At 64.1% G+C, this 12791-nt stretch overlaps 1 protein-coding gene across 1 annotated transcript in view; it reads right to left on the reverse strand.

Annotated features, from left to right (window-relative positions):
- Positions 1 to 12791, reverse strand: part of LRP1 (LDL receptor related protein 1) — a gene marked incomplete at its 5' end in the record, with an annotated part of 70042 nt that overhangs the window by 19751 nt on the left and 37500 nt on the right. The window contains 26 exons of the mRNA XM_027669841.1: positions 47 to 153; positions 1780 to 1896; positions 2289 to 2414; positions 2742 to 2864; positions 3322 to 3441; positions 3531 to 3647; positions 3936 to 4029; positions 4444 to 4592; positions 4739 to 4927; positions 5125 to 5330; positions 5735 to 5922; positions 6177 to 6296; positions 6560 to 6645; positions 6843 to 7026; positions 7532 to 7719; positions 7807 to 7947; positions 8374 to 8496; positions 8580 to 8708; positions 8898 to 9014; positions 9460 to 9594; positions 9855 to 10004; positions 10416 to 10529; positions 11143 to 11262; positions 11848 to 11976; positions 12062 to 12187; positions 12397 to 12589. Coding sequence (XP_027525642.1) covers positions 47 to 153; positions 1780 to 1896; positions 2289 to 2414; positions 2742 to 2864; positions 3322 to 3441; positions 3531 to 3647; positions 3936 to 4029; positions 4444 to 4592; positions 4739 to 4927; positions 5125 to 5330; positions 5735 to 5922; positions 6177 to 6296; positions 6560 to 6645; positions 6843 to 7026; positions 7532 to 7719; positions 7807 to 7947; positions 8374 to 8496; positions 8580 to 8708; positions 8898 to 9014; positions 9460 to 9594; positions 9855 to 10004; positions 10416 to 10529; positions 11143 to 11262; positions 11848 to 11976; positions 12062 to 12187; positions 12397 to 12589 — 3591 coding nt within the window. The remainder of the gene's footprint in view (positions 1 to 46; positions 154 to 1779; positions 1897 to 2288; positions 2415 to 2741; positions 2865 to 3321; positions 3442 to 3530; positions 3648 to 3935; positions 4030 to 4443; positions 4593 to 4738; positions 4928 to 5124; positions 5331 to 5734; positions 5923 to 6176; positions 6297 to 6559; positions 6646 to 6842; positions 7027 to 7531; positions 7720 to 7806; positions 7948 to 8373; positions 8497 to 8579; positions 8709 to 8897; positions 9015 to 9459; positions 9595 to 9854; positions 10005 to 10415; positions 10530 to 11142; positions 11263 to 11847; positions 11977 to 12061; positions 12188 to 12396; positions 12590 to 12791) is intronic.

A 12791-nucleotide genomic window follows, 5' to 3' on the forward strand; every position in this document is an offset into this window, starting at 1 on the left:
GGGACACGTGTCCCCTGCCGGGCTGGGCAGGGCAGAGGGGCTGTACCTCGTCGGAGCCGTCGGCACAGTCGTGGTCCCCGTCGCACTTCCACCTGCCCGCGATGCAGCGGCCGTTGGCACACGAGAACTCGCTCTCGGAGCAGGGCCGGGGCGCTGGGGACAGAGCACACGGGTGTCCCCTGAGCGTGGGGACAGCCAGGGCAGGGGGCAGGGGCGGGGGGTCTCCCTGGCCAACAGCTGGGGGGGCACAGGCTGACACAGACACGCGGCCAGTGGCACTGGGGACACGGGGGGGGTGCAAGCAGAGCCGAGGGAGCTGCCGGAGAAGGGCGTGGCTGGTACCACCTCCCAGCCCCCTTCCCACCCCGCTCCAGGGCTGCCAGCTCCCTGCAGGGGTTTCGGGGGGCACTGGCTGGTCCCCCAGGTCACTCACTCTCTGTGCAGGCACCACCAGCCCCACTCACTGCCCACCCTGGCTGCCCCTCAGGCAGGAGGAAGGGCAGCGGTGCCCTGGCAGAGCCTCACCCCTGTCCCCCCTCGCAGGGCATGGGGACAGACACCCCCCCACAGCTCATCGGCACAGCTGGTGCCAAATCCAGGAGGATGGCACGTGGCACAGCCGCCCACCCGGGAGGCTCTTGGGACCTTCCCCTCCCCACGGCCCCGGGGCTTTGGGGCACACGGACCCTCTGGCCATAGAGCAGGACTGTGGGGGCAGAGCGGGGTAGGGGGTGTCCAGCTGGAGCACAAAGGGTCACAGTGGGGACGGGTTTTGGAGCCAAGTCCGAGCCATGCACGGGCCCTGAGGAGCAGCAGGGTCAGACCCTCCCCGGCTGCAGCTCCGTGGAGGGAGATGCTGGTGCTGATGCTCAGTAAATCCACCTGGGCTGTCCAGTCCCGACCCCTCTGCCCTCACCTGGAAATTATTGTCTTCATTGATTTTAGAGAGATTGTACATGGAATTAAAAGATTTTTGGCAGGAACCTACCTCTGAGCGCCCCATAACGACAGTGTGAAAATGGAGAAAAACATAAGATGAAGTGAAATGGCACAAACTCAAAAACACGACGGGAAATCAACGGAAAAGAAAACAAAAGCTGCACCCTAAAGAGCTGCAGGGAGACAGAAGGACCCGGTGGGCACCACGGGGTGGGAGAGGGTCTGGCAGCAGCCTGGTGCTGTCCCATGGGCAGCCTGGGACCCTCCAGAGGGACAGGGCTGTGCTCCCACCCACAGCAGAGTCCCGGGAACTGTCTCATCCATGAGAACACTCACACTCCTCTGCTGCTCAGCGGGTGGGTGGGAACAGGGAACTCACTAAGGGACAGCACCGACTCTGCCACCTCCCCGTGCACTGGCCCAGGCTCAGGATTGTGACCTGGGTCCCTCCCGATGGCTCCGTGTGTCCCCACTGCCGGCCCAGGTGCCACCTGGGGCAAAGCTCGGTGCCAGCAGGATGAGGTGCCTACGGGTGGCCGTGGCCACACTGGGCCCCTGCGCTGCTGCCGGGAGGGTGTTGGGGTCACCCCCTCCCCATTACCTGTCACCCTTGGGGTGTCTCCTCAGCACAGCCCCCCCTGTGCAGGGCCAGGATTTCCAGACCCCTGGAGTCAGGGGTGTCCTGGCTGGGGGGACGTGGCAGCTCCCCAGGCTCCCAGCCTGGCACTGCCCCCATCGCCGCGACCACAGGCAGCAGGAGAGGGTCTGAGGAGGGCCCAAACCTCTCCCCTCTCCTGTGCTCCACTCCTGGGACACCAAAGGCCGGGGGGTGGCACGTACTGCAGCTCTCCTCGTCCGAGTTGTCCCCGCAGTCGTTGTCGTAGTCGCACTGCCAGCGGCCCGGCACACAGCGGTTGTTCTTGCAGCGGAACTGGTACGGCTCACACGTGCGCTCGTCTGGGGGACAGGGACAGCACGGGGGGTCAGCACTGCCCCAGGCAAGGGCAGGGATGGGACAGGGACAGCACTGCCCCAGGCAAGGAGAGAGATGGGACAGGGACAGGGCAGCACTGCCCCAAACAAGGGGAGGGGGGGGACAGGGACAGGGCAGCACTGCCCCAGGCAAGGGGAGGGATGGGACAGGGACAGGGCAGCACTGCCCCGGGGAGAGACAGGACAGGGACAGGGCTCAGCATTGTCCCACACCTCCCTCCAAGCCCGCTGTGCCTACAGCACTTGGAGAAGGAGCAGCTGAAACCCCCCAGAGGGGACAGCCAGTGCCAGGCCAGCCTGCCCGCAGGGAATGGGGGGCTGGAGGTGACACGGGCCCTCCCCCAGCCCCTGCTCACCACACTCCTCCTTGGGCTCGTCAGACCCGTCCCCACAGTCGTCCTCCCCATCGCACTTCCAGCGCGCCGGGATGCACCGGCCCGAGTCCTTGCAGCGGAACTCGTCCACACCACAGGTCATCTGGGCTGGAGGGGACAAAGTGACACGGGAAGGGTGTCAGCACGGGCACGTTTCGTTCTCCACGGGGCTGATGAACAGCCTGGAGCTGTCGGGAATGGGGGGGTGAGACCCCCCTGCTTCCAAGCAGTTCTCCAGGGAGAAGTCAGGGAGAGGAGGATTCCAGCAGGACAGATCCAGGCAGAGCCACCACCACTGTCACCCACCGCCCACAGGGACTGAGCAGGGACTGAGCAGGGACCCACCACCCCGCACACACACACTGGTGACCAGCAGTGGGGAGCCCCCATTTCTGGTGTGGCCAACCCCCCCTCCCCACGCAGGCCCCCCCTTACTGCAGTTGGCAGGTTCATCAGAGCCGTCCACGCAGTCGTTGTCACGGTCACAGACCCAGACCCGGGGGATGCAGCGCTTGGTGATGGCACACTGGAACTGGTTGGGGGCACAGGTCACCTCCGCTGCAGGAGGGAGAAGGGGTGTCAGGAGGGGCAGTGGGGCAGACAGGGGGGCTGCCAGTCACTCCCTCCCCCCCAAAAACCACCTGCAGGGCTGCAGGATGCTCAGGGGATCACAGGGGTCTGGCCATGCTCAGTGTGGGAGAGGGGAGCAGAGCCCCGTGGTGGCCCCAGAAGATTCCCAGCTATGGGGTACAGGGCAGAGGTCACACATCCCTCAGCTGGGCAACAGGCTCAGCCCAAATCCAGGACAAATACTGAACAGGCCACTTTAAGGGATTTAAGGATTTCATTTCCACTGGGAAGGAGGAGTGTCTGTAAGGCAGTGGGGTGATGTGGACAGAAGCTCTGCTCTGAGCAGGGTTATGGAGAAAGCCCCAAATACCCCAAGACAGGGATCTGAGCCCCTCAGCCCAGCCCACACTCGCTCCCACCCAACACCTCGAGCACCCCCACTCACGACAGTCCTTCTCATCCTCCCCGTCCCCACAGTTGTCCTGCCCGTTGCAGCGGAAGATGCCGGGGATGCAGCGGTTGGTGTTGGTGCACTTGAACTGGCTGGGCAGGCAGACGTGGATGTCTGGGGGGGAGATGACACAGTCAGGGGGTGACAGGCTGCAGCCCCGTGCTGGGGGGGCCTGGGGGTCGCCAGGGGACACGGGAACCTACCGCAGTTGGCCTCGTCCGAGTTGTCCTGGCAGTCGTTGTCCCCGTCGCAGATGAAGGCTGGGTTGGTGCAGATCCCTGTGGAGCACTGGAACTGCCCCGGCCTGCACTTGAACTCAGCTGGGGGGTGACACAGGGGGACAGGTTTGCTCTGGGGAATGTTTTTAGGTCGAACCTCACCACCCTGCTTCCCCCTCAGGGGTCCTCAGCAGGGACCCAGCACCCAATCCCAGGCTCGGGCGCAGTGAAGGGGTGGCTCTGCTCCATGGGACAGTCCCTACGCAGGGACAGGCGTGTCCCACTGCTCCCTGAGCCCCGTTACTGGGGTGACCCTCCCCTCCACAGGGTTTGTCAGACAGCCCAGGGGTGCTGAGGTGTTGGGAGCTGTGGTCACCCCCCGGCACTCACGGCAGTCCTCGGGCTCGTCCGAGCGGTCCCCGCAGTCATCCTCGGTGTCGCATTTCCACCAGAAAGGGATGCACTTGTCATTCTTGCAGACAAACTGATGGAGAGAGCTCGTGAGGTGGCTCGGGATGGGGAAGGAGGACCCCAAAGTCTTTGTCCCCAGGGAGCTCAGCCAAGGGGACTGACCCTGTGCTGTCCTGTCTGAGGTACCCTCTGGACACTCCATGTCCTGACCTGGAGCAAAGCCTTAACCCTGTGCCCACCCCACCCAGCCCCTGGGGTTTGAAGAGGGGGGACAGGCAGAACATTCCAGAGTTGGAGGGTCTCTGGCTTCCCTGGACACCCCCAAAGGTGAAGTGCCACAGGAGGGACATGCTGCCTGTGCCCACAGAAGACGTCTGCACCCCAGCACCTCGGGGAGACCACGGCAGGATGGACATGGAGACGGGCACAGGGGATGTCCAGGCAGGCAGGGGCAGGCAGGGGCAGGCAGGGGCAGGCAGGGGGTTACCTGGCTGGCTGTGCAGTTGGAGACACAGGTTTTGCCATCACTGCCCAGGTAGAAGTTGGTGGGACAGGCACACTTGTGCCCCCCACCCGGCGAGAGCAGGCAGAGGTTGCTGCAGCCGCCGTTGTTGGTCTTGCAGGGGTGGTTGGGAACTGCAGGGGAGAGCAGGGGGACAACAGCGAGTCAGAGCTGGGGACCCTCCGGGTGACACAGGAGCTGCGAGACCCTTGTCACCCCATTCCCGCTCCCCTGCCCAGCCTGGCATCCCTCTCCCAGGGTTTTCTCCGGCCCCGCTCACCGTCGGGCTGGCGGTAGGGGTGGTAGATGTGGATGTCCATGGGCCGGTGCAACGTGCTGATCAGCAGTGTTTTGTTGGCTCCCGTCGTCTTGTGGGCCCGGTTGATGGACTTGGTCTCCCAGTCGGTCCAGTAGATGAAATCCTCGAAGAGGGTGAGCGCGAAGATGTGCGGGATGTCCTGGCTCAGCACTGCGGGGGGAGCGGGCGGTCACTGAGGGGCTGCCCCACGTCCCCCTCCCACAGGGAACTCGCCCCTTCCCTGGGCACAGAGGAGCAGCTGGAGCTGGGGACCGTCCCCAGCAGCCCTGGCTCCCACTGCCGGGCCCGATCCACAGCCCGGAGCCTCCCAGGGCCCGCTGGCTGCCCGGGAGCCCCGTTGCCCTCACCCGTGTGCCGGTTGGAGCCGTCCAGGCTGGCGAACTCGATGTAATCCTCCCGGGCATCGGCCCAGTAGATCCGGCTGTTGATGTAGTCGAGGGTGAGGCCGTTGGGCCAAGTGATCTTGGTGTCCACGATGACGCTGCGGTTGGTGCCGTCCATGCCGATCTTCCCGATCAGAGAGTGGTCCCCCCAGTCTGTCCAGTAGAGGTAACTGGGGATGAAACAGAAGAGCAGGGAGAAGCTGAGTCCGGCCCAAACCATGGAAATTCCTCCCTGTGGGGATGGTGAGGCCCTGGCACAGGTTGCCCAGAGAAGCTGTGGCTGTCCTGTCCCTGGAAGTGTCCAAGGCCAGGTTGGATGGGGTTTGGAGCAACCTGGGATAGCACAAAGTGCCCCCTGGCAGGGGGTGGAATGAGATGGTTTTTAAGGTCCCTCCAACCCAACCACTCTGGAATTCTATGACACCCCAGGTGCGTGGGCACGAGGCAGGGAAAAGCACCCCGAAGGCCAGGAGAGAAGGCTTCATCCCACCTCCCAGCCTCCAGGACTATGGCAGGGTGACCACAGCCCCTCCCCAGTGCAGGGGGGAAGGTCCACGTCCCCCCAGGCTCTCACCCGTTCTGCACGTCCACCACCAGTGCCCGGGGCTCCCGCAGGCCCGAGTTGACCAGCACGGTCCGGTACGCGCCGTTGAGCTTCGACACCTCGATGGTGTCCCGACCCTTGTCACACCAGTACAGGTTCCCTCCCACCCAGTCCACAGCCAGCCCGTCGGGGTTGCTCAGCCCCGTGCGGTGAAGAACCTGCCAGGAGGAACCGGAGATGCTGGGGCTGGACGGGGAGAACCAAACCCCGGTCAAGTCCCCTTTCCCCCTTCCCAGACTCCGTGTCCCCCTCTTCAGGGCAGCATGGAGAAAACAATCCCACAGCAATCCAGGCTGATTCCCTGAGCCCAGTGATGACCCCACAGCAGGGCTGGTGTCCCTTCCCTGGTGTCCCAGGTGCCAGCCTGGGCCCCTCTGGTGGGTGAGGACCAGGGGCTGCCCCAGCCCCTCACCTGGACGTTGCTGCCGTTGATGTGCATGCGGCGGATCATGCTGCCCTGCGTGGTGACATCGGTCCAGTAGATCATCTGCTCCCGGTAGTCGAAATCCAGAGCCACGGCGTTGTTCAGCCCCTGGGAAGGAGGGAGGGAGAAGGGTTGTGGCAGCCTCAGCTGCTGGCACAGGGCTTTCAGGGGCTTTACAGAGTCCACAGCCCCGCTGCCTGCTCCTTGCCTACAGTGACCTCCTGCCATTTACATGGATCCACCATCCCCCTGGGAAGCCAAGAGCCCAAACTCCCCAGCTGGCAGCTCCCATGTTCTTCTGGGCCCCCCTCCATCCCAAAATCCCAGCCCCATGGGGCTGGTGCCCCTGCTGCTCCCAGCTCGCCCCACACCTGCTTGAGCAGCGTGTAGTTGGAGCCATCCAGGTTGAGTTTCCTCAGGTAGTACCGGTTGGCGAAGATGAGGAAGGGCTCTTCATCTGCAATGGGAAAGCAAGAAAAGTGGCAGGGAAGCACCTCTTGGACATGGGCAGAACCCTGCAGGCCTGCCACCCTCCCTGCCCCACCCCTTCACGAGCTGGGAGCAGCCACTTCGCCCTGTGACCAACTCCAGCGCCAGGAGCATCCCACAGTCACCGGGAGCATCCCGGGTGCCGCGCCCACACCTGGCTCTCACCTGTGACAGCCTTGCAGCTGGTGGGGTTGTCAGGTCTGAGCTTGTAGCCCTCGGTGCAGAGGCACTTGTAGCTGCCCAGGGTGTTGATGCACTTCTGGCTGCAGGGGTAGGTGGTGGAGCACTCGTCGATGTCGATGCACGTCTTCCCGTCGTCCTTCAGCCGGAAGCCGGGACGGCATCTGCACTGCAGGAGCAACCCGGAGCTGTCAGACACCCCCAGGGCCCACGTGCTGGGAGGTGACAGGTGCTGGGAGGTGACAGGTGTCACCGTGGGACACGTGGGCTCAGCAAGGACAGCTGGGATGCACGAGCAGCGCCAGAAGCGCCCACGTTGTGTCCCTTGCCCAGCTGGCACAGGACAGATACAACCCTCACGTCTGTGGAGAAGGAAGGAGAGGGAACAGCTGGAGCTGTGTCAGGGGAGGTTGAGGTTGGATATTAAGAAAAGGTTCTTCCCCCAGAGGGTGGTTGGGCACTGGAAGAGGCTCCCCAGGGCAGTTCATAGCCCCAGTCCTGCCAGAGCTCAAGGAGCATTTGGACAACACTCTCAGGCCCATGGTGGGATTTTGGGTTGCCCTGTGCAGGGGAAGAAGGTGGACTCTGATGATCCTTGTGGGTCCCATCCAACTCAGGCTATTCCATGACTCGATGACCCCTCCAGCCAGCCCCCCCAGCCCCTGACTCCCTACCTTGTACCCGATCTTGAGGTCCTCACACTCCTGGGAGCAGCCACTGAGCTTCTTGTTGAGACACTCGTTGATGAAGCAGTTGAGCTCGTCGGAGCCGTCGGCGCAGTCGTTGTTGTTGTCGCAGAGCAGCGCCTCGGGGATGCACTTCCCGTTCTTGCAGAGGAAGAAGGAGTCGTTGCACTTGTTCTCTGCGGAGAGGAGGCGGCAGCGGTCAGCGGGGGGTGGCTGGGACCCCATTCCCCCTGCCAGGACCCCACCCTGGCCCCCACAGGTACCTGGGCTGCTGCAGCGCGGGTTCTTGGGCGCCTCGTCCGAGTGGTCGTGGCAGTCGAACTCCCCGTCACACTCCCACTGCCGGTTGCTGAGGCAGCGGCCGTTGGCACAGCGGAACTCGTGGGGGCCGCAGGTGGGGTACTCTGTGAGAGGGAGGGGGGTTCAGACAGCATCCCACCTTCCCCAGCCACCCAGAGAGACAGGGGCACCAGGGAGCCACCCCAACTTCATGAGCCACCCGGAGACACGGGGGCTCCACAGAGCCCTGCACGGCCCAACCTCCTGCAGCTGGCCTGGGACAGGGCTGCTCTGCAGGCACACAGATCTCTCTGCGGGTTTGGACCCCTCTGTGGGTTTGGATGTCTGTGGGTTTGGATCCCTGTGCCAGGGTGGATGCCTGCAGCAGGGCTGGGGGACAGCTCTCCACCACCAAACTCCTCCTGCTCCCTCTCCAGGTTCCCCCTCACCCTGCTCACATCAAAGCCCTGCTGGGCAATGGAGACCCCCCAGGGCCCTGTCCCAAAGCCACCAGAGCCCTCACTGTCCCCCTCAGTCTCACGGACACCCACCACACTCCGGGGACTCGTCGGAGCCGTCGCCGCAGTCGTCGTCGTGGTCGCAGACGAAGTGCTTGGGGATGCACTGCCGGTTCCCACACATGAACTCCCGCTCATCACACGTGTTGTTGTACACTGCAGGGAGGCACCACCGTCAGCCCCTGCCCTCCCCCCGGCCCTCCTGCCCCCCCCAGACCCCCAGACCCCGGGGCACTCACGGCAGCCGGCAGCGAGGGTCTCGTCAGCTCCGTCCGCACAGTCCTTGTCCCCGTCGCAGAGCCAGCGCTCCGGCACACACACGTAGGTGCCCGGGCACTGGAAGGATCCCGAGCTGCAGGTGGTCAGCCCTGGGGGAAGGGAGGAGCAGGAAGGAGCCTGGTCACCCCACTGCTGGAGGACCGGCACATCTCCAGGAAGCCCCAAGATCCAGAGTTCAGGGTGGGAAAGGGATGGGCAGAGGCACCAACACGGCTGCAGGAACACAGCAATGGAGCAGGCAGGGACTGAGAGGGGGGAGAAGGGTGGAGCAGACTCACGGCAGCGACTGTCCTCGTCAGAGCCATCCCCGCAGTCATCAGCCCCATCACACACCCAGAGCTTGGAGATGCAGCGGTGGTTGTTGCACTCAAACTGCACAGGGTAGCAGAACTTGTCTGGGGGAGGAGAAAAGGGGGATCAGAGCGAGGTGATAAGGGGAGGAGATGGCAGCAGAGCACAGCCAGGCAGGGCCAGACAGGCTGCGGGAGCCCAGGGGGGTGCTGGACTGGGACTCCCTGCCCTGGAGCTGGGGAGGTTCCCCAGTTCCTGAGCACTGTTTGGGGCTTTAACAGGGAGGCTGGAAGTAAAAATGGAGCAGAAGGGAGCCCTCACTGGCCACGTTCAAACAGGTCACAGACACTTGTGTGTGCACTGAGCAAACCAGCACACGAGGTCATTTATACCGGGCACAGCTAAAAGCCCCAGTGTGTGAGTGAGACCACGGGAGGGGAAGAATCTGGGGTCTGGCCTTTGGCAAAGGGATGTCAGGGAGAGAAGAGGGCCCTGCCCACGCTCCAGCCCCGCCACCCGTGCCATGGTCCGAGTTGTGGCTCTCCCCACCCTGCCGCTCACTGCAGTGGGTCTCGTCCTCGCCGTTCTCGCAGTCGTCCTCCTTGTCGCAGGTCCAGGTCATGGGGATGCACCTCCCGCTCGGGCAGGCGAAGTAGTTGGCCGGACACTTGGGCTTCCTCGCGCCTGATGTGTGAGGAGAACATCAGCATGGCCACATCCTGCCTCCCCCTGACCCAGAGCTGAAGGATTCCTCCCCCAAAAATCCCCCTGAGGTCCCACACCCTGGCACCCTCCAGGCAGGAGCTGTGAGGGCACAGAACAAACCACCCTGGTGGGCAAACAGAACCCCCGTGGCCCAAACAGACCCCAAAGGGTCGCAGCCAGCTGGAGGGTCAGCACCACACCCCTGGCCCCCCCCAGTCCCTCTCCCCTCCCTCTCTCACCGGGGCAGTTGCGCTCGTCAGAGTAGTCCCCGCAGTCGTTGGCGCCGTCGCACACCCAGCTGGGCGCGTAGCACAGCGAGGTGTGCTCGCACTTCTGGAACGTGGTGCCCTTCACCCCCAGCTTGAAGTAGCTGCTGCAGTCGGTGGCGGCTGCGAGGAACCACAGCAGGAGCCCCGGTGACACAGTGGGACCCACAGCAGGACCCACAGCAGGACCCACAGCAGGACCCACAGCAGGAGCCCCTGGTACAGCTCCCACTGCCCCCAGTGCCTGTCTCTCCCCACACAGCACCCGGCTGGCTGCCCCACGGGTGCCCTGAAGTTCCAGGACTGGAGGGGGTGGTGGATGGTGGGTGCTGAGCACGGCACAGGGGGGCTGCAGTGGTGGGCTGGGGCTGCCTCAGGTGGCAGGAGCGACGGGGCTGTGGGACTGGAGAAGGGCCCTCCTCCCTTCCCAAGCCAGCACAGATCCCAAAGACTCAGGTCCCCACCATGAGCACCAAGGGCAGGAGCATCCCCAGAGCCGGGGGAGGGACAGGGGACAGGAGCTGGGGCACTCACTGCAGTTCATCTCATCCGACGCGTCCTCGCAGTCGATGAACTGGTTGCAGCGGCTGGAATTCCCGATGCAGGTCCCGTCCCGGCAGCGGAACTCGGTAGCAGCACAGCTGGTCTCTGCCAGGGGGAAGAAGCCCAAGCAGCAGGTGAGGTTGGGAGGCTGGACCCCAGTGCACACCCAGCCCAGGACACCCACTGGCACTGCAGAGGGGTACCCACAGCCCCCCACTGCCCACACAGCTCTGGGTTCTCATCCCGTGCTCCCAGCTCCAATCCCCTTCTGGATGAGACCCAGTTCCTCCCGGCAGCCTGAGCCCCTCTCCCTGGCACTACCAGTCCTGGACAGTGCTCTGGGAAGCTCCTGACCATCCCTGGCAGTTTGGGACCGAGCAGACGGGTCCTGCAGCCCAGAGGGAATGCTGCCTTTGGGGATGCCTGGGAGCCATTGGAGCCATGAGGAGCAGTGACACTGCACACTGTGCCCCTGCTGGGTGTCACACCGCCCTTCTCAGGAGGCTCTGGGTGCTGCGTGCCCATGCCCAGGAGTTCTTCCTCCCAGCTGTCATTCCGTGAGCTTTACAAAGCAGCACGAGCTTGACCTTGGCTCCCCGTTAAGCCCTGGCTCTGCTCCGCTCCTGTCAAGCTGACGGTCACTCCCTCCCGCTGTCCCCGTCCCAGGCAGCTGACAGAGCCCTGGCAAGGGCTGGCCGGGTGCCAGGCAGACACTCACTGTTACAGGGCACCTCGTCCGAGTTGTCCCCGCAGTCGTCGACACCGTTGCACCAGAAGCGACTGGCGACGCAGCGCCCGTTCATGCAGTGCAGGAAACCCTTCTTGCACTTGCGGCTGCCTGGGGGGGGAGGAAGAGGAGGAGGAGGAGGAGGTGAGCACAAGGGAGGGTGGGCACCCCCGAGGGTCTCAGATCCTCAGGGACCCTTCAGCAGGGGAAGAAACTACAGAGCAGGATTGGGGAACCAGCTCCTCGTGCTGGGCTGGCCACTCCAAGGGGTGAGGGCTGGTGTTGAAGGAGGTGCTGCAGCCCCCCACCAGCTCAGTTCGAGGTGTCCCACTCTCCAGCCTGCCCCCCAACACTGGAAAAGGTCTGGAGACCTCAAAGCCTGGCTGGGTGCACCTCTGGGAGGGCAGGAGTGACTGCGAGCACCTCAGGGACACGAGGACACTCCAGAGTCCTGGTTCCCTTTGCCAAGCAACCCTGGCAGTGCTCAAGGCCAGGCTGGACAGGGCTTGGAGCCACCTGGTCTAGTGGAAGGTGTCTCTGCCCACGGCAGGGGCGTGGAATGGGATGATCTTTAAGGTCCCTTCCAGCCCAAACCAGTCTGTGTTTCTCTGAGCAGAGCCGAGGGCTCGCACGGGGTGTCTGTGGGTGCCAGGGTGTTTGTGTGGGTGAGCAAGGCAGCAAGAGGAGGAACCTTACTGCAGTAGGATTGCTTCTCGTCCGACTTGTCCTTGCAGTGCACGACGCCGTCGCAGGTCCGGCTGAAGTCGATGCAGTCGCCGTTCCCACACTCAAAGTCCTCGTGAACGTTGCAGGTGGAATTCAGGGCTGGGGAGGGCACAGGGAACGTCAGCTCTGCCAGGCTGAGATCGGCCTCTCCCCCTCCACTCCCCACTCCCTCCCATCCCCTCACCTTTGCAGGTGAGATCCTCCTGCAGGACCCGCTCCCCGCGGCAGGAGCAGTTCACGTGACCCTTGGGGGTGAGCAGACACAGGTCCTGGCAGCCGCCGTTGTTCACCCTGCACAGGGACAGCTCACCTAGGACAGAGGGACAGCGGTCACAGCAGGGACAGACCCAGCAGTCCCTGCCCCTCATCTGCCCTGTTGGGGCAAAGAGATCCCTCCCCAGGGGCTACACGGGCGCTGGGGGCACCCGGTCTGCCCGCGTGGCTTCCCCTTCCCCTGGGCTGCAGACGGGGCGAGGGGCAGAGGTGGGGAGGCTGCGGTGACGGGCAGAGGGTCCTTACAGCTGTCGGTGTCGTTGGCCACGGCGATGATGCCCATGGGCTGCTGGGGGATGTCCACACGCAGCAGCTTCATGTCGGTGCCCACGTACTTGTTGGCGCGTTGCACGGCCCGGCGCACCCAGTCCGTCCAGAAGATGTAATCGCCGTACACGGCCAGGCCAAAGGGGTGCACGGGCTCCGACTTCAGGATCACCTGCCGGGCACAGAATCGTGGAATGGGCTGGGTTGGAAGGGACATTGAAGATCCCCCAGTTCCCAACCCCCTGCTACGGGCAGGGACACCTGCCACTAGACCAGGCGGCTCCAAGTCCCGTCCAACCTGGCCATGAACACTTCCCAGACTCCACCACCTCCCTGGGCAGCCTGTTCCAACATTTAACAACCCTTTCCATGAA

This window comes from Corapipo altera, unplaced genomic scaffold, assembly GCF_003945725.1.
Source record: "Corapipo altera isolate COAL_440 unplaced genomic scaffold, ASM394572v1 136, whole genome shotgun sequence".
Lineage (NCBI taxonomy): Eukaryota > Metazoa > Chordata > Aves > Passeriformes > Pipridae > Corapipo > Corapipo altera.